The sequence below is a fragment of the Chrysemys picta genome, chromosome 1 (genome assembly GCF_011386835.1).
Source record: "Chrysemys picta bellii isolate R12L10 chromosome 1, ASM1138683v2, whole genome shotgun sequence".
NCBI lineage: Eukaryota > Metazoa > Chordata > Testudines > Emydidae > Chrysemys > Chrysemys picta.
Window position 1 is genome coordinate 61659709 of NC_088791.1, and position 21247 is coordinate 61680955.

Here is a 21247-nt window from a genome sequence, read left to right on the forward strand (position 1 = left end):
TGTAGTATGATGTAGTCTCTAATCACATGCTCATATATCTCAGATAATACTGTGTCATAACAGTTTTTCATTCTCATTGTAAAGTGCTTAGTGCAGGGGTTCTCAAACTTCATTGCACTGTGACTCCCTTTTGACAATAAAAATTACTACAGGACCCCAAAAGGGAGGACCGAAGTCTGAGCCTTCCCAAGCTCTGCCACCCTGGGGGGGGGAAAGAGGAGGAATGGGGAGAGGCGGAGGCAAAGCCAAAGCCCCACTGCCCCAGGCCGGAAGGCCAAAGCCGAAGCCCAAGGGCTTCAGCCCCAGGCAGGGGGCCTGTAACCTTAGCCCCGCTGCGCAGGGCTGAAGCCCTCGGGCTTGGGCTTTGGCCCTGGGCCCCAGCAAGTCTAAGCCAGCCCTGGCGACCCCATTAAAATGGGGTTTCAACCCACAGTTTGAGAACCTCTGGCTTAGTGAATGAAGCAAAGCTAATCATTAAACATTTTGTCTGAAAATTCATCTTTGTCTGACTTAGAGTAATACCCCAACATATAAAATGTTGCATGTGAATCTAGGTTGTAGAAAAATATTGTATGATATACTGTTTTACTTGAGAAATAATATGTGATCAAATATGTTTTGCGTTGTGGTTGTCACTTCACCTTGAATGGTCTCTTAGAATATGTATATACAGTATAGTCCCAGGATATTACAGAGACAAGGTGGGTGAGGTAATATCTTTTATTGGACCAACATCCGTTGAATCATAGAATCATAGAATATCAGGGTTGGAAGGGACTTCAGGAGGTCATCTAGTCCAACCCCCTGCTCAAAGCAGGACCAATTCCCAACTAAATCATCCCAGCCAGGGCTTTGTCAACTTCCAAGGAAGGAGACTCCACCACCTGCCTAGGTAACGCATTCCAGTGCTTCACCACCCTCCTAGTGAAATAACCACCCTCCTAGTGAAATATGATGAGAGAGACAAGCTTTTGAGCCACACAGAGCTCTTTTTCAGGCCCAGCTTGTCTCTCACCAACATAAGTTGGTTCCAGTGAAAGATTGTACATACATCACCCAACCCGTCTCTCTTAGGTTATGTTTCAATTACTTATGTTCAACAATCTGTTCCACATTATATTTAGTTGTGACGCTATGGGTATGTCTACGCTGCAATTAAAAATTCGTGGCTGGCTTGTGTCAGCTCGCTAGGGCGAAGGGGCTGTTTAATTGCAGTGTAGATGTTCAGGCTTGGGCTGTGGCCCAAGTTCCGGGACTTGCCCACCTCACAGGGTTCTAGAGCCCAGGCTTCAGCCCAAGCCCAAACATCTGGATTGCAGTTAAACAGCTCCTTACCCCAAGCCCCGCGAGCCCAGTCAACTGGTACGGGCCCGTGGTGGGACTTTAATTGCAATGTAGACATTACCCTATGAGTACCTTTCCCAGATCTGAAGAAGAGCTCTGTGTAGCTCAAAACCTTTAAAAGATATTACCTTAGAGAAGCCATTGTGTTTAGTAATCTGTGAGGTTGAGAAATCTTGGAATTGCTTCAATGATGAATAGCTGTGGCATGAGGAGGAGAGAAATCATGAAACATACTCTTCATCTCTCCCCCCCGTTCCCACCCCAAAGTCTTAGGTGCTTTTTCACAGCATATGTAAGAGCATGTATCCTAAAGCTCCAGCAGTTCAGCCAGCATCTTTATCCTTTATCCTAGGCTTATACGTTCTGGTAGGAGACCAATAGAGGTGTACCTGGTGACTCACTAGGTGATGTCACTTACAATGACATTTAATACTGGGCAAAATGGATCCTACAAAAAACAAACAAACAAACAAAAATTCTAATGTCTTGAGCATATATTGCTGGCAATATTTTGGGTATAGTTAATATGCTATACTTAACCTTTCTGTAATTCAGAGTTTCTCAAACTTCATTGCACCGCGACCCCCTTCTGACAACAAAAATTACTACACGACCCCAGGATGGAGGACTGAAGCCTGAGCTCGCCCGAGCCCCATTGCATGGGGGGGTGGGGATGGGCAAAGCCCGAGCCCCAATATCCCAGGCGGAGGGTCCGAAGCTGAAGCCCCAAGGCTTCAGCCCCAGACACCAGGGTCTGTAACTGAGCCCCGCTACCCAGGGCTGAAGTGCTTGGACTTCAGCCCTGGGTCCCAGCAAGTCTAACGCCAACCCTGGAGACCCCATTAAAATGGGGACCCACAGTTTGAGAACCATTGCTGTAATTGAATGGAAAAACATCAATTTACTAGGACATTCAGACTACCCCTTGTGTTTTTCTTCATTTTTGGCTGTGTTATGTAATGGTATACAAGTCTTATTTGTATCTCTATAGATTTACACTATACATGGAGGTGTTCTGAAAATGAAAAATATATTCTGAGGCCAAAGAGTGATGTGATGATCATAAAGTTGGAAAATGCCTCATCAGTTAATTACACTGATGCAGAACTTACTCCATTTTACTACAGAATTCTATTTCTATACTATAGGAATTGTCCCTGTGGTAGAATATCAGGGCAAAAGTGGAAGATTAAACCACTTGCTTATGGTTAAAGTACTAATGGTAGAGCAATAGTTGATCCTCATGTTTACTACTCATAACATTAAATAACCTGAATTGTTTCTATATACAATATATGTGTTTATCATTTGCTATAATAATTCTTTTGTTTAACATAGTAGGCTTGGTAGTCTTTATCCTTTTTTGGCAGGAAGTAAATGCTTAACTTCTAAATTTGGATTGAACTGCATGGTATTAATAACACACAACACAACTAACCACTATTTTAACCTATTAGGCCTGGTCTACAGTACGGGGTTAGGTGGAATTTAGCCACGTTAGTTCGATTTTAAAATGACTGCGTCCACACAACCAACCCCGTTCAGTCGACCTAAAGGGCTCTTAAAATCGACTTCTGTATTCCCACCCCGGCGAGGGGAGTAGCGCTAAAATCGACCTTGCTGGGTCGAATTTAGGGTGGTGCACTCAGCTATCCCAGAGTGCTCCATTGTGACTGGTCTGGACAGCACTTTGAACTCCGATCCACTAGCCAGGTACACAGGAAAACTTTTGAATTTAATTTCCTGTTTGGTCAGCGTGATGAGCTCAGCAGCACAGGTGACCATGCAGTCCCCCCAGAATTGCAAACGAGCTCCAGCATGGACCAAAAGGGAGACACTGGATCTGATTGCAGTATGGGGAGAAGCATCTGTGCAGGCTGAACTCCGATCAAAAAGAAGAAATGCAAATATATTTGCCAAAATCTCACAGGGCATTTTGGACAGAGGCTACAACAGGGTCACACAGCAGTGCCGTGTGAAAGTTAAGGAGCTCAGGCAAGCCTACCAAAAGACAAAGGAGGCAAACGGTCGCTCCGGGTCACAGCACCATACATGCCACTTCTGTGACCAGCTGCATGGCATTCTAGGTGGGGACCCTACCACTATCCAACCAGTGTCTGTTGACACCTGCAAGCAGGGAGTCTCACGCAAAAGGGATGAGGAAGAAGAGGAGAGAGAATGCACAGCAGGCAGGCGGTGAATCCGTTCTCCCCGGCAGCCAGGAACTTTTCATCACCCTGGAGCCAATACTCTCCCAAGGCCTCCGACCCTGAAGCCTGAGAAGGCACCTCTGGTGAGTGCACATTTGTAACTGCAGTACAGGGTTTAAAAGCAATAGTGTTTAATTTTTGATTTGCCCTGAAGAACTGGATGCATTCGTGGCCAGTACAGCTACTGGAAAGGTCTGTTCACGTGTCTGGGGATGGAGCCGGAATCCTCCAGGGACAGCTCCATGAAGGTCTCCTGGAGGTACTCTGAAAGCCTTTGCAGAAGGTTTCTGGGGAGGGCTGCCTTATTTCGTCCTCCACGGTAGGACACTTTACCACGCCAAGCCAGTACAAGTATTCTGGAATCATTGCAGCACAAAGCATGGCAGCGAATGGTCCTGGGTTTTGATAGCATTCAAGCAACATTCGGTCTATATCTTTTTGTGTTAGCCTCAGGAAAGTGATATCATTCATGGTCACCTGGTTGAAATAGGGGAATTTTTGTAAGGGAACAGTAAAAGGACCCCGTTCGTGCTGGGCTGTTTGCACTTGGCTAAAAGGGATCATCCCATAGAATAGCCACGTGGTGGGGGGAGGGAAGAGGGGATCATCCCAGCGAATAGCCACGCGGTGGGGTGGGAGAGTAGGTGTGTGTTCCACATCCACCCGAAAACCGCAGCCCCTCCTTTTAAATGTGAAACCCAACCCATTGCTTGCTCTGGGAAAGGAGAGTACTGCAGTTTCAAAACATTCCCACATGTTATGAAGGCATTAGAAGCCGACCCCGCGTACCCTATGGCTTCCTATGGCTGCCTGGAAACCGAATTCTGTTGCCCAGCTGTGTGTGTGTGATGGGTCACCATACCGGCAGGCGCTCAATATAAAAGGCTAAATGCGGCCTTGTACCTAAAGCACATGTGCTGTCTGCTATGAATTGCTTGATTCACTGTGAAAGAGTCTCCCTTTTGTTCTCAGAAATGTATCATCTTAAATTTTACTCTCCCTTTTTATCTCCCCCCAGGTGCAAATGTTTCTATGCTCCCCCTATCATCTTCGTCCCTGTAGTTATCACAGATTAGAAGGCAAAAAAACCGCACTTGTGATGACATGTTTTCCGAGCTCATGCAGTCCTCCAGCAGTGATAGGGTACAGCTTAATGCATGGAGGCATTCAGTGGCAGAGATCAGGAAAGAATTAAGTGAGCTCGAAGAGCGGAGGCAGGAAGCGATTCTGAGGCTAATGGGGGAGCAAACAGACCTGATGAAGTGTCTATTGGGGGAGCAGATGCCCAAGAACGCGGTGGGTGAGGCTCCGGTCACCCAGCCACTCCACTCCAGAGGATGGCCCAAGCAACAGAAGGCTGTCATTGAAACAGTTTGATTGTTAGTGTGACTACAATAAACAATGTGGCCTTGTCCTTCCCTCCTCCCCCACCCCACCCGGGCTACCTTGTACGTTCTCTTTTTTTCTTTTTAATTAATAAAGAAAGAATGCATGGTTTCAAAACAATAGTTACTTTATTTCAAAGGGGGGAGGGTGGTTGGCTTACAGGGAATTAAAATCAACAAAGGGGGTGGGTTTGCATTAAGGAGAAACACACACAACTGTCACACCGAAGCCCGGCCAGTCATGAAACTGGTTTTCAAAGCTTCTCTGATGCGCAGCGTGCCTTGCTATGCTCTTCTAATCACCCTGGTGTCTGGCTGCTCAAAATCGGACGCCAGGCGATTTGCCTCAACCTCCCACCCCGCCATAAACGTCTCCCCCTTACTCTCTCAGATATTATGGAGCACACAGCAGCAGCAATAACAATGGGAATGTTGGTTGCGCTGAGGTCTGACCTACTCAGCAAACAGTGCCAGCGAGCTTTTAAACGTCCAAAGGCACATTCTACCACCATTCTGCACTTGCTCAGCCTATAGTTGAACTGCTCCTTACTACTGTCCAGGCTACCTGTGTAAGGCTTCATGAGCCATGGGAGCAAGGGGTAGGCTGGATCCCCAAGGATAACTATTGGCATTTCAACATCCCCAACAGTAATTTTCTGGTCTGGGAAGTAAGTCCCTTCTTGCAGCTGCTCGAACAGCCCGGAGTTTCTAAAGATGCGAGCGTCATGCACCTTTCCCCGCCATCCCACGTTGATGTCGGTGAAACGTCCCTTGTGATCCACCAGTGCTTGCAACACCATTGAGAAGTATCCCTTGCGGTTTATGTACTGGTTGGCAAGGTGGTCCGGTGCCAAGATGGGGATATGCGTTCCGGCTGTCGCCCCACCGCAGTTAGGGAACCCCATTGCAGCAAAGCTATCCACTATGACCTGCACATTTTCCAGAGTCGCTACCCTTGATAACAGAAAGTCAATGATTGCATTGGCACTTGGATCACAGCAACCCCCACAGTAGACTTTCCCACTCCAGATTGATTCCCGACTGACCGGTAGCAGTCAGGCGTTGCAAGCTTCCACAGGGCTATCGCCACTCGCTTCTCAACTGTCAGGGAAGCTCTCATCTTGGTATTCCTGTGCTTCAGAGTGGGGGAAAGCAACTCACAGAGTTCCAGGAAAGTGGTCTTACGCATGCAAAAGTTTCGCAGCCACTGTGAATCATCCCATACATGCAGTCCCACCAGTCTGTGCTTGTTTGCCTGGCCCAGAATCGGCGTTCCACTGTATCAACCAGCCCCAGTGCCACCATGATATCCCAATTGCCACTGCCCGTGCTTTCAGGAACGTCTGTGTCCATGTCCTCATCAAAATCCTCTTCATGCTGGCATCTCTTAGCCCGGTTCTGCATATACTCCAGGATAATGCACGAGGTGTTTACAATGCTCACAACAGCAGCGGTGACGGTGAGCTGAGTGGGCTCCATGCTTGTCGTGGTATGGCGTCTGCATGGGTAACCCAGGAAAAAAGGCGTGAAAGATTGTCTGCCGTTGCTTTCACGGAGGGAGGGGAGACTGACAACATGTACCCGAAACCACCCGCAACAATGTTTTTGCTCCATCTGGCATTGGGAGCTTAACCCAGAATTCCAATGGGCAGCGGAGACTGCGGGAACTGTGGGATAGCTACTCACACCGCTGTGTAAGTCGATGCTAGCCACAGTAGTGAGAACACACTCCGCTGACTTAAAGCACTTAGTGTGGACATATGCAATCGACTGTATAAAATCGATTTCTAAAAATCAACTTCTATAAAGTTGACCTAGTTTTGTAGTGTAGACATACCCTAGTGTTGCGGTGTTAATTCACAATGGACTGACAATGTTGTTTGTAATTATTTAAGTTTGTGCCATCAGAGTGAATGATCTGGCAGCAAATAATTTGGCAGGTGGGCTACCAGTACTATAGAGTTAATCTTAAACAACAAATGCTTATTTGGATTTAGCTCTCAGGGAATTGGAATTAGGAATATTGTCTTATCCTGGTGTTTAAAATAGTTATTGGATTAATTTGTGTGACCACTGACTTTCTAATTATTAGAAGAAAGTACAGTTTTTTAAGAAACATCTGATTTCGCCTAACTTCATCTTCCTCACATAACAGAATAGATAGACGAAGTATAAACTCAGCATAAATTGTAAAAAACAAAAACAAAAACAAAAAAACCCCAAACAAACAAACAAAACCCCCCCCCAAAACAGCCTGCCTGTTGAAGTTTACAATTTAGCGTCACTAGCCGCTATTTCTGTAGAAAATTGGGAAGGTTGGATCAGATCTAGGGACAACTTGATATCATAGTTGTTTGGTGCCTTTCAAATGCATAGTTTGACAGAGCTCTTTCTTCTGTAAGAAACAGAAAGTATACATTTCATCAAACTACTAATAATAGAATCATAGACTCGTAGGACAGGAATGGACCTCAAGAGGTCATCTAGTCCAGTCCCCTGTAGTCATGGCAGGACTAAGTGTCTGGACCATCCCTGATAGGTGTTTGTCTAACCTGCTCTTTAAAATCCCCAATGATGGAGATTCCACAACCTCCTTAGGCAATTTATTCCAATGCTTACCCACCTGACAGGAAGTTTTTCCTAATGTCCAACCTAAACTGCCCTTACTGCAATATAAGCCCATTGCGTCTTGTCCTATCCTTAGAGGTTAAAGAGAATAATTTTTCTCCCTATTCCTTGTAACAACCTTTTATGTACTTGAAAACTGTTATCATGTTCCTTCTGTCTTCTCTTCTCCAGACTAAACAGACCCAGTTTTTTCCATCTTCCTTTCATAAGTCATGTTTTCTAGATATCTAATATTTTTTGTTGCTCCTTCTCTGGACTTTCTCCAATTTGTCCTCATCTTTCCTGAAATGTGGCGCCCAGAATTGGATACAACACTCCAGTTGAGGCCTAATCAGTGTGGAGTACAGCGGAAGAATTACTTCTCGTGTCTTGCTTACAACACTCCTGCTAATGCATCTCAGAATGATGCTTGATTTTTTTTCCAACAGTGTTACACTGTTGACTCATATTTAGCTTGTGATCCACTATGACCCCCAGATGCCTTTCCACAGTACTCCATCCTAGGCAGTCATTTCCCATTTTGTATGTGTGGAACTGATTGTTCCTTCCTAAGCGGAATACTTTGCATTTATCCTTATTGAATTTCATCCTATTTCTGCAGTTTGTCCAGATCATTTTGAATATGAATCCTATCCTCCAAAGAATTTGCAACCTCTCTTAGCTTGGTATCATCCACAGACTTTATAAGTGTACTTTCTATACAATTATCTAAATAATTTATGAAGATATTGAACAGAACCAGATCCAAGACTGATCCCTGAGAGACCCCACTCAATATGCCCTTCCATCTTAACTGTGAACCACTTATAACTACTTTCTGGGAATGGGTTTCCAGCCAGCTATGCACCCACCTTACAGTATCTCCATCTAGGCTATATTTCCCTAGTTTGTTTATGAGACAGTTATGTGAGACCGTATCAAAAGTCTTATTAGTCAAGATATGCCACCTCTGCTGCTTCCCCGATATCCACAAGGCTTGTTACCCTGACAAATCCACGCTGACTGTTACTTATCACCTTATTTTCTAGGTGTTTGCAAATTGATTGCTTAATTATTTACTCCATAACGAGTGAAAATGAAAAGGTTCTATTGGTATCTTCATGTATTTCAGGGTGTTTTCTGCTGAAATAACTTGTAACAGCAGACATTGGGGACTAAGTCATAGTTCAAATCCTCTTTCCTTTAATTGCTTTCTTTGTCTTGTTCCAGACTGTCCCTTAACATAAGTTAGAGAGACAAGGTGAGTAAGGTAATATCTTTTATTTGACCAACTTCTATTGGTGACAGAGACAAGCTTTTGGGCTACACAGAGCTCTTCTTCTTTCCAGACCTGAAGAGGAGCTCTGTGTGTGGCTTAAAAGCTTGTCTCTTTCACCAACAGAATGCTGCATTAACATAAGCTGGCATTCTTGAATGCTAGTACTTTCCCAGTTGAGTCAGCATCTGTATGAATTGAAATGGAATTGCACAATTTTAGAGTAGGTTCAGATTACTGTATCTGAGAGCCACTATGCAAAAATTCAGCCAGAGTTGTGGTGAAAGGAAATCCTGCAGGATAACAGGAAAATGAAGGAGGACATAGAATTTTCACTTGCGAATTAACTCGCTTCATGTATTTATTTTTTTAAATTATAGTTTTGAATTCATTTCTCGTTAGAGTTGTTTGAAATACCTTCAAGAAAAGCTTAAAATGTTTTTATACTTTCCATATAACAATTTTTTCATCCTTGTGTCTGATTGTGTTTCTTTCTTCAATGTTAGATGTTTAATTCTCCTGATGTCTCTTGTTCACCCACTTTTCCTACCCCCTTTCATTTGGAAAGGAGCAGAAATGGACATAACTGCTTTTGTTGATCAGTTTCTTTGAGTTTTATAGAACTTCAGCCTGCTAAAATATTGTTTTGGAATCAGTATTGTAGATTGATATCACCACAGATCTGGGAAGAAGGTTAGGGCCCATTCTGCAACCATTTATTCATATAAATCTTGCTTCAGCAAATAGTCCTATTGACTGAGTAAGGGTTGAAGAATGAGGCCCTGAACTGCTGTAGGGCCAAGAAAGTGAGTGCAAACCATTTTTTTTTTTTTGTTTCATTACAGTGGAAATGATATGGTTTTGCTGTGCAAAAGGACAGAATTGGGTGAGTCTCTTCATGAGCTCCCTCTGTGTTGCTTTGAACAAGGAACTGTGGGAGGGTCAGGAGCCAGGATTATAGATGTCACTATACATACAAAATTGTTCCACAACAGTCCTTTGTAGTAGTTGTAATAATAATACCTAGCTGTTATATGGCACTTTACATGAGTAGATCTTAAAGTGCTTTACAAACCAGGTCAGTATTGTTATCCCCATTTGCCAGATTGGGAAACTGAGTCAGAGAAGTAAAATGGCTTGGTGAAGGCTACAGTCAACTAGCTCTAGAATTAGGGACTTCTTGACTCAACTTTAATGCTTATTTTTCTGAACCATGCTGCCTTCCCCCATCAACTCTGTCTTAAGTGTCACATTATAATTTAAACTCCATCTTTGATTGAGAATGTTGCCAGCCTTCGTTGGTTTGTAAAACTTCTAGCATGTAAACATAATGGTAGGTGGAGCATATGGGAAAGTCTAAATTCTTTCCATTGTAGTGCACTATAACAGGTAGGCAAGGCTTTTCAATTTTTGTTTTTGTTTAACATTTCATGGGAATTTATTAGTGCTTGTTACAAAAATTTAAACATTTTTACAGTAATTTTCACTTTAACTTCACATTTTTCTGGGTACATATCAAGGTTAATATTGGGAGACAGGAGAACAGAAAGAAAGCAACAACTAGAGAAAAATACAAATATTGAAAGTAAAAGCAGATTAATGATGTGATTTATTTCATGAACTGTACATTAAAGGTATGTGCATATATGCACTCGCATGGATGAGTTTTCCCCTACATTGCCTTACTTGAATAGATAGCCTTGCATTTACACTTAGACTAATTTATATTTATTATTAACATAAATATATCTACCTAATGTAATGTATTGGATTTTTGTCATAATCAATATTTTCACATACTTGAATGGTCCACAATTTGGGTGAAAATCAGGAAAAAATCAATAATAGCTTTTATAAACCTTGGACATTTTTTGATAAAAATTCGTAAAAACTGAAAATGAAGGGCCTTGCATGTAGGGACAATAGATCATGGCCAACATCTCAATATACACCCAGAAGGCAACAGGAAACCAGTTAAGTCACCAGAGAATTGTGCTTTCTGTAGCTCACATTATCAGGAGGACATAATCTCATTCTGCATTAACTGTAGCTTCTGAATGGTCTTCAAATATAACCCCATGCCGAACATGTTGTGGTAATGCAATCAGAACCTATGCAAACATGCATAGCTATTGCATCTTCCACACTGAAGTTTGGAGGCACAAATGAAAATATAGCAGACTCTTTGAATGAGAGAGGTGACAGAAAAGGTCTCTTCAGTATCCCACATTTATTTTTGTGCAGTTAAATGATTGTCTAGTGCCCGTCTTTGGTATTTCTTCAGGTAGAAGGAGTATAGTAGTTTGAGCAATCCCTCACCGGGACCGAGAGTGTGTTGGCTGGATTGTGTGGACGATGGTTTCAAAGACTGCTGACAGGTATAAAAGAACTAGATGACTGATCTGTGTCCATCACTACAAGGAGACTAGTGTATTCTGTGTGCCATACCAGGGAAAAAGCTAGAATAAAAGGGGCCAGAGCAAATGACTAACCTCTCATTGACTTCTGTGGGGCCAGGATTTCACTGTAGATGGCACCAAAATGGCTTCTCAATAACTTATTTAAAATCAAAAGTTTAGAAACATGTCTGTAGAACTGGCAAGATTACTAGCATAAAGAATTCTTCATCATTAGCCTATCAACCATTTGTTTGAGGAATCTGGCACTTAGCATTCCCTTTCCTTTTCCCAAATTTTATACTTTATTCTTGTACGACATTCGGAGAATTCAACCATTTTATTTTATCCAAGAAGCTAAAACATTTTGTCTGTGACCTGGCCGCATCTTTTCCAGTTTCCTTTGCACCAATATCATCCCCTTCCAATCCACTCAAAATGCAGCTGCTAAAATTATCTTTCTTGTCTAATAATACTAACGTTTAGATTGTAATTATTAGGTTTCAGTGTTAGCACACTTTTGATATTTGAACAGCTCATACCTCTGTTATACTTTCTTTTGCAGCCTGTGTGCAGGCTTAGGAAGGCATTGCATCCGGCTCATGTTTAGAATGCTTTGTTCACAACCTTAATAGCTACAGACCTGGATTTAAAAAATTAAATTCGTCTTGGGTTTTGCAGCAAAGTCTGCAGCTATGGAAATCTACTGGGCCCTAAAATAGTAGAATAATCTGTTTTGATAATTCTGTAGAACAGTGGTTCTCAAACTAGGGCCGCTGCTTGTTCAGGGAAAGCCCCTGGTGGGCCGGCTCGGTTTGTTTGCCTGCCTCATCCGCAGGTTCGCCCGATCGCGGCTCCCACTGACCACGGTTCGCCGTTGCAGGCCAATGGGGGCTGCAGGAAGGGCGGCTTCGACCCACGCCGCTTCCTGCAGCCCATTGGCTTGGCGGCCCTAGTTTGAGAACCACTGCTGTAGAAGACAGGCTTGAATAAATACTTTGTGTTTCAGAACACATTATGAATGATGAAAAGTTGAAAACATCTGAATGGGAATATTTAAACATTCAGAACACATTTGGAAGTAAAATATGTAACTGGAATGATGTATAAAAGCAAAGCTTCAATAACATTTTCTAAGAAAAAGCTCTAATTCAGGATATCTGTGAAATTTACTATTATGTAAATGTATATGCATAGGACTGGACATTTCTGCATAATAATCATCCGCAATAAAGTAATGACTTATAATTTATGGTCATTTTGGGTCATTTTGTTGAATATAAAATGAAAACTACACTTTAAACAAGAGACTGTCTTCCTAACTAGGGCAATAAAACAATATCCAATCACTAGACAAGGAAAAGTGATACATTGGCAAAAACTGCTGTTTTCAAATCAAACAGTAAGTGTTATAGTAAGTATGAAAATGATCCTAAATAATATTGAACATCCCCATCCAGTCTTAATGTTTAAATTGCACTGTGTGTAATGTTTTACTACCATAAGCTATCAGTACTGAAAGTGCTAAAGGCCCTCCTCCCCCTTTTTTTAAGAAGATTTTGCTTTCATTTCTCTCTAGTAAGAGCTGCAAACCTTAAGGCAATGTTGAGGCTGTAGAGGTGACCCAGCATTCCAGTCAAATCACTGAGACACAAATTACCATTTAAGTTCTTGGTGGTAGAGATTTTTTGAAATGCTATTAGTCCCAATTAAGTCTGAGCAACTGAAGGAGTTGGTGTCACATTGCATCCTTTGTAATATCAGACAAATCTGGAATAAAAGCCACAACCCTTACAAGTATTCTCCCTAATATCTTAAATATTTTGTCTGTGGGCATTTTTAGTTGCATATAATGTTGCAGTTGCTGAAAGTTGTAGTTCTTTAATGCATATGCTAGACATAGCCACAGGCCTGCTAGATCTATAATAAGTTCACAGTCTGTTTGCATATCAGGAAATTAAAAAGCTGATCTTAAAATGAAGGTACTGTAAAGATAGTGGTGTTGTATGTTGCGCATACCACTGGCCTGTCTCTTATTGAAAGGAGCTACTTCTAAGAGTAACTGTAGTTTAGGTTTGTCAACAGTAGAAAGTTTTTGCACTTTAACTATGCCATATGGGAATGGGAATAACTATACTGGTATAAATCACGTTTAACTTCTGTGCCAGGGAAGATAATGGAGCAAGTAATTAAGGAAATCATCTGCAAACACTTGGAAGGTGGTAAGGTGATAGGGAACAGCCAGCATGGATTTGTGAAGAACAAATCATGTCAAACCAATCTGATAGCTTTCTTTGATAGGATAACGAGCCTTGTGGATAAGGGTGAAGCTGTGGATGTGGTATACCTAGACTTTAGTAAAGCATTTGATACAGTCTCGCATGATATTCTTATCGATAAACTAGGCAAATACAATTTAGATGGGGCTACTATAAGGTGGGTGCATAACTGGCTGGATAACCGTACTCAGAGAGTTGTTGTTAATGGTTCCCAATCCTGCTGGAAAGGCATAACGAGTGGGGTACCGCAGGGGTCTGTTTTGGGACCGGCGCTGTTCAATATCTTCATCAACGACTTAGATATTGGCATAGAAAGTACGCTTATTAAGTTTGCGGATGATACCAAACTGGGAGGGATTGCAACTGCTTTGGAGGACAGGGTCATAATTCAAAATGATCTGGACAAATTGGAGAAATGGTCTGAGTTAAACAGGGTGAAGTTTAACAAAGACAAATGCAAAGTGCTCCACTTAGGAAGGAAAAATCAGTTTCACACATACAGAATGGGAAGAGACTGTCTAGGAAGGAGTACGGCAGAAAGGGATCTAGGGGTTATAGTGGACCACAAGCTTAAATATGAGTCAACAGTGTGATGCTGTTGCAAAAAAAGCAAACATGATTCTGGGATGTATTAACAGGTGTGTTGTGAGCAAGACACGAGACGTCATTCTTCCGCTCTACTCTGCTCTGGTTAGGCCTCAGCTGGAGTATTGTGTCCAGTTCTGGGCACCGCCTTTTAAAAAAGATGTGGAGAAATTGGAAAGGGTCCAGAGAAGAGCAACAAGAATGATTAAAGGTCTTGAGAACATGACCTATGAAGGAAGGCTGAAAGAATTGAGTTTGTTTAGTTTGGAAAAGAGAAGACTGAGAGGGGACATGATAGCAGTTTTCAGGTATTTAAAAGGGTGTAATAAGGAGGAGGGAGAATACTTGTTCACCTTAGCCTCTAAGGATAGAACAAGAAGCAATGGGTTTAAACTGCAGCAAGGGAGGTCTAGGTTGGACATCAGGAAAAAGTTCCTAACTGTCAGGGTGGTTAAACACTGGAATAAATTGCCTAGGGAGGTTGTGGAATCTCCATCTCTGGAGATATTTATGAGTAGGTTAGATAAATGTCTATCAGGGATAGTCTAGACAGTATTTGGTCCTGCCATGCGGGCAGGGGACTGGACTCGACCTCTCGAGGTCCCTTCCAGTCCTAGAATCTATGAATCTATGAATATCGCTCCATGCTAGGGCAGTGGTCACCAACCCATCGATTGCGATCGACTGGTCGATCCTGGGGATTCTCCCAGTTGATCGCGATCTTTGGTGGTGTAGTGGGGCTACCGCTAAGGCAGTCTTCCTGCCTGCCGCAGCTCCACGACACTTCCGGAGCCAGCACCCTAACCCTCTGCCCCAGCCCTGATCCCCCTCTCAGAGCCAGAACCCCATTCCTCCTTCTGCACCCCAACCCCCTGCTCCAGCCCTGACCCCCTGCCAGAGCCAGCATTCCGCTCCCCCTCCTGCACCCCAACACTCTGCCCCAGGCCAGAGCCCCCTCCTGCATCCAAACACCCTCCCAGAGCCTGCACCCCATCCCCCTGCCCCAGGCTCAGCCCAGAGCCTCCTCTCACACTGTGAACCCCTTGGCCCCAGCCTAGAGCCCGCACCCCCTCCCAAACCCGAACCCCAGCCCGGTGAAAGTGAGGGGGGGGTAATATGTCTCCATATTAAAGACACTCAATTCCATATTTCCTAGTAAGTTTATTGCAGAGCTGTGTAGCCAGTTCAGGGGCATTACACTATAATGTTGTTTATTCCATTCTCCAAGCAAAGTGTGGTAGCATCTGTGAACATCTTATATCCACGGGCAGATTTAGTTTTTCTTTGATTCAAATTGAGTTTGTCACTGCTGGCACGAAAGAAATCAATTGCCAGAAGATGTGATGAGGTTTAGTTTGAAGATAATTGAAGTCAGACTGTGACAAGTAAATCCTTCATATTAATTAATAGAAACAATCTGATGTGACAAGATACTCCTAATTACTCTAGCTTTTAGAACTGTAGCAGAACAGAGATGACTTCCTGAAAAATTTAAACATTTCAGCAAATGAAGTTAAGATAGTTGAAATAAATAAGAGAGACATCCAGTGCTCTGCAGTTTAAACCGAGACAATATATCTGCACATCAGTTTATGGTTATTACTGTACGTCAGTTCAGTTTTTGAAGTATAGGAAAGTGGTGTTCAGTGAAACTTATTTTCATTCCCAAAACTTTCAGGAATAAATTGAAATTTAACAAAGTATAAGGCTTGATGCATAGTTCTACCATTTCCTTACCTGGATTTAATTGACAAAACTTGTAGAAAGCTAAAGGCATGTATTTAGAATTTAGGTTTTGTCTGAGAAATAAAATACACACATTTATATGAAGATTTTCAGTAATATTATTAAATTAATTACAATTACTCTCTTAAATTTACACTGTCAACTTAAAAAAAAAAATCACTCTGAAGCCCTGAGACCACCCCCCCCCCTCAGGCAGAGGTCAGAGGTGACGCATGAGAGGGGGCATGTGGAGTCACATTTCCCCCCCCCCCCATTTTTGCTAGTGTTTGCTGACCCCACTCAGTCACATGATGCTGCTGGGTCCCCTCCCTGCACAGCAACTGCTGGAGCTGGCAAGCTGGGAGCTGCAGGAGAACACCTGCTTTTGCTGCTGCCTCTCCCCATGGAGCTAAAGCTCCTCCAAGCTGTTTGCTGTTGCTTCTCAACATGGAACTAACACCTGGGAGCTTCAGGGAGGAGCCGCTGAAGGTAAGGGGGGAGGTGTTCTTGAGTCATGCCCCCACAGGCAGTTGGGGGGGGGAGTGGCGAACCACCCCACCCCACACACACTCTGAGCAGGCACCAGTCATCTCTGGGAGAAGCTCTTAGACCCCCACCACAGGGCAGAAGCCCTGAGCTCTCCAGCCCCCAAGACTGGTAGGTGGAGAATGGGGCGGCGGCTCCGTGAGCCGCATTTTAACTGTAAAATTGCCACATGCAGCTCACGAGCCATGGTTTGGCCACCCCTGTACTATATCTGTAAACATTTATTTAATCAATTATATAGCTCAATATACATTTATTCAGATTAATTTGTACACTTTTTATTATATAATAAAATAGCAAATAATGCATTTTTTATTTACTAGATAATTTTTTTTTACCTGTGATTTGTCACAAGCTGTATTTGTATGGAACTGGAATTAAATTAAAAATGCACAAAAACATTGATTTTTTTTTTTTTTTTAAGAAAACTACCTTATGTGCTGGATACATAAGGGGGGAAAGGTTAATCAAAATATGTTTTGTATTTAAAACTGATGTTTTTAAACAAAGGAAGTATTATCTGTAGTTTAGTGAATTGAACTGAGTATTTCTGATCACCATGTCCTTCAAGGCTTTAGAAGTAGTAGATCTCATCCTCTCACACCTAGTGTTTATGGATAGATTGGAAGAGGGGAAAAAACAAGCTTTCCTGCTTTTTCAGCTGCCAGTTGTTTTCTCAACTTTAAATGAACTAGTCATTGAACTGAACTAGTTGAATAAACTGAAATGAAGAAAATATTTTCTCTGCACCTGCAAAAGACTGTCAAAAGCTGGTTTACAGCAAATTCTGGTTCTAGTGCTTAGCTAGTGATGTCCAGGAGTTCATTGGTTTAACTTTAAAACTTTGGCAGCAAACATACAGTTTACTATTAATTGAATTTAAATGCTTGTAATGGATTATAATAACTGTAGGCCTTAACATGACTTGTTATAAATGCATATTAATTTTAAATGCATGTATTTTTAAAAGATGTTTGTTTGATTGTTACATTAAACAAAAATAACATTTATATTGATTTCAAGATGAAAAATAGTAGTCTTATTTGATGAAGCATCTCTTGTAACTTAGTTTTCATAATAAGTTCAGCAGAAATCTCCATTTCAAAATGTTTTAATATACACTTCCCTCCGATCTTGTAACTATATTGCATGATTGTTTTGGGGTTAAAGCTGGAAGTTTTGTCAGCTGATTCAAGTTTGACAACAGCCAGTTTTCCCATTGCTTGTCCAACATCAGCTACTGCATCTAACAGCAGTGGACAGGTGTGTTAGCTGAATGCTACTGCTAAAATAATCAGTGAAAAAATTGCTGATGTTTACATTATTAGGCTTTACGAGTCAGTGTTTCAGCTGAGATGAATGGTGCAATTTATACATCAGCAATTGTCATGTTGTTCGAAGACTTGGGAAGTCTACATTGTAGAGGTTTTGTGTTTGGCAGAGATTATCTTCGTAACCATGAAGGCCAGAAAAGTAATTCACTTTCTTTTTATAAGTTGAGGTTCTTGATCAAAATTGTGTGGAGAGAGATGGAGAGTGTGGCTATAGAATTGCAGAAAGCGCAAAGCCCTCACTGTCAGGTTGGTTGTACATACTGAGAATACAACAAAACTGCACTGATGTTTGCACTGTTATAATTTTCATTAACCATAGATAACTTCTCTTTCTTTTCAGATAATGTAGCTGTAAAGTATCTGCTGAACTAATTGTTATCTCTTGCTTATAGGCTGCTGAATCAGGAATAATAAAAGTTAAAACGATAGCTGCAAGAAACACCGATATTTTGGCAGGTAATTATATACAGTAACAATACAATTGGGAAATGCATTTGGGTCACTGAAAGCAAAACATTTTTAAAGATGTTTCAGATATGTGCAATCATCTTTCAAGTAATATGCTACTGTTTGGGGCATAGCAAAAGAAACAACACAATAATGTTGGAATATCTTGTAGAATATTTGCATTTCCTTCTGTTACTCTATTTATGTTAGTGAAGGGCTCAAAATTTTCTACTCTTGGGTTTCTGCGCCAAAAAAATTAAAATTCTGCAAAATTCTGCATATTTTGTTAAAATGATGCAATGCAATCACACTGGTTTCAGTTGTTGTGGTAATTTATTTATACTGCAATACAGTAAAAAGTCAAACTGTTCAGCATTTCCTAAACACATGAAAGTTAAGTTACAAACATTTGGTAACTAATACCCTACGTTCCAGTTATAATTCTGGATTTTCATTTAAATTACATTACAGAACACCAAACAGGAGGAGGAGGAGAAGTGGGAAAAAAAAAGTAGAATGTCATTTAAAATTGCTCAGACTTCTACACATGAAAGTCATACAGTTTTGCTAATCATTGTCTTGGACCTGGCTGGGAACTTTGGGAAGTGCTTGCATCTGATTGTCCTGACATTTTATTGACAGTTTGGTAAATGTTTCATTTGCCCTCAAAGTCTTTTTTTTTTCTTTTTTAAATGGGTGGGTAAAATAAATCCTGAGCTGTAATTTAACCCCATTGTGCCACTTTGGCACAGGAAAAAAGTGAGAAAGCACATAGATCTTCCTAGATGATTCCCTTACTGTCATTTATAAGGCTATACCTGACTCTGGCAATGTAGGGGCCTTAAAACTTTTACAGGTTTTATGGTCTTAGAGCAACTGACTGAGAATGGGAACAGTTATCTAACAATAGGAATATTAACAATGTTACTAGGCAGGCAGGCCGCTACATTTCTGCCTCAGAGAATGAGATCAATTAAGTAGCAGGCAGGCTGCTACATTTCTGCCTCCAGCATAATAAAAAGCCCTATCACTCCATGCCCAGCGAGCCACAGTAGCGAGTGAGAGGGACAGAGTCTCTCTTGCTTGTTGGCACACATGCACGCCCAGCCCTTCCCCCGACTGTGATCAATGTCTCCTACGCCTAGTCCCCTTCCTCCCCCTTTCCCTCCTGGGCAGCGATCTGAGTCTCTGAGGCTGCTCCAGGCATGCTGAAACAGAGTAAATTAATAAGTTAAAAAGTGATTTTATTAAATACAGGAAGTAGGATTTAAGTGGTTCCAAGTGGTAACAGACAGAACAAAGTAAGTCACCAAGCAAAAAAAAAATAAAATGCGCAAATCTATGTCTAATCAAACACTGAATACAGATAAGATCCTCACCAATTCCAGAATGCTCGCTCAAAGTCTGAGTCTATGCTCCCTTTTACAGGCTAATCTCCTTGTAGCCTGGGTCCAGCAATCACTCACACCCCCTGTAGTTACTGTCCTTTGTTCCAGTTTCCTTCCAGTATTCTGGGGGGTGGAGAGGCTCCTTCTTTAGCCAGCTGAAGACAAAATGGAGGTGTCTCCCACGGGTTTAAATAGACTTTCTCTTGTGAGTGGAGACCCCCCTCCTCACTCCTATGCAAAGTCCAGCTCCAAGATGGAGTTCTGGAGTCACTTGGGCAAGTCACATGTCCATGACTCAGTCTTTACAGGCAGACGCCATTGTCCACATGGTATCTTGTATGTCTCCAGGAAGACTTCTTATGTGGATTGGAGCCTTCCAAACTCTTTTGTCTGTTAAGTGCTTCCTGATTGAGCATCTAATTTGCACATTCCTTTCCCAAGAAGTGACCAAGTGTTCTAGCTAAGGCTACTTAGAAATCAAGCAATGTTCATAACTTTGAACACACAAATGGTACCTGCATACAACTAGGATGAACGTAACCAGTAGATCATAACCTTTACATAAATATGTTACATGGCATATGTAGCAAAACCCTATTCCAGTTATATCATACATAGATTTATAAGCACACTCCCCCATTAAGCCTTATGGGGTACACTGTCACAATGCATGTCCCCCACAGATTTCTTTTGCATTTTTCTGCGTGAGGGGCACAGAAATATGCGGACCATCTGGGGGCGCAGAATTCTGTCAGGAATAATTTTCAGTGGTTCTTCTACTGAACTGTTGATTGAGCAGAGAAAAGTAACAAAAATATTAACTCTTGTTAGGACTCTCAATATCTCTTGCTCACTGTGCGCATTCATCTGACCAGTTGTTGCCCAGGGAATTGTACAATACGCCCATCTATCTAATGAGTCTTGCCTGTGGAAACTTGCCAGTGCTTCGTCTTAATCTGAGTAAAGGTTTTGGGACTGGAAATCCCTGCGGGCTGCAACTGTGCAATCTTAAAATGATCTGCCCAGCTTTCTGCAACTTTATTAAATTGCATGTAATTTGTTGGTTCCTTGCATGTTCCCATTAGAGCCCTCAGAAGGGCAGAACTTTGGATTTCCCTGAGTTAATACACCAGTGTTTAGCACAGCAGTACTTAAACAAAATTCCCACAACAGAATAATTTGAAAGATTAAGAAAAGACTGTGCAATGTAAGGGCACTTCTATATTAAGAGATGTAAAAATATTGCTGAGGAAGAGATTCCTAGAAGTGTTTGAAGTAGCAATCCCTCCCCTCTATTTTACTTTAATGTCTCTCTTTTATTTGTTTGTTTTTCTTTGTTTTCACTGCTGTCATGAATGCTGACATAAGTGGGAAAACTATGCCAGGTAATGTCAGCTATGCATCAAAAGACAAACTTAAGACAGATAGACAAAAGAGAAATCTCCATTTACTCATTAGGAAAGCTAGCAACGTTCTTCAGAGTACACCTCTATCCCGATATAACGCGACCCGATATAACACGAATTCAGATATAACACGGTAAAGCAGCGCTCGGGGGGGGTGGGACTGTGCGCTCCGGCGGATCAAAACAAGTTCGATATAATGCGGTTTCACCTATAACACGGTAAGATTTTTTGGCTCCCAAGGACAGCGTTATATCCAGGTAGAGGTGTGTATTAGTCACATAAACAATTTATATTTTAAAAATCTAGTTCATGGTGTAAA

At 41.9% G+C, this 21247-nt stretch overlaps 1 protein-coding gene and 1 long non-coding RNA gene across 8 annotated transcripts in view; both read left to right on the plus strand.

The window, feature by feature from the left end:
• Positions 1 to 21247, plus strand: part of MON2 (MON2 homolog, regulator of endosome-to-Golgi trafficking) — a 180742-nt gene that overhangs the window by 2057 nt on the left and 157438 nt on the right. For all 7 annotated transcript variants that reach the window (XM_065568308.1, XM_065568270.1, XM_065568361.1 and 4 more), the window contains exon 2: positions 18080 to 18143. Coding sequence is in view for 4 of the 7 variants with exons in the window: in XM_005303169.5 (XP_005303226.1) it covers positions 18080 to 18143 (64 nt within the window). In the remaining 3 variants the exon portion in view is untranslated. The remainder of the gene's footprint in view (positions 1 to 18079; positions 18144 to 21247) is intronic.
• On the plus strand, positions 3432 to 5057 carry LOC135975834 (uncharacterized). The gene is made up of 2 exons (XR_010592888.1): positions 3432 to 3637; positions 4573 to 5057. It is a non-coding gene; the product is annotated as an uncharacterized LOC135975834 (long non-coding RNA).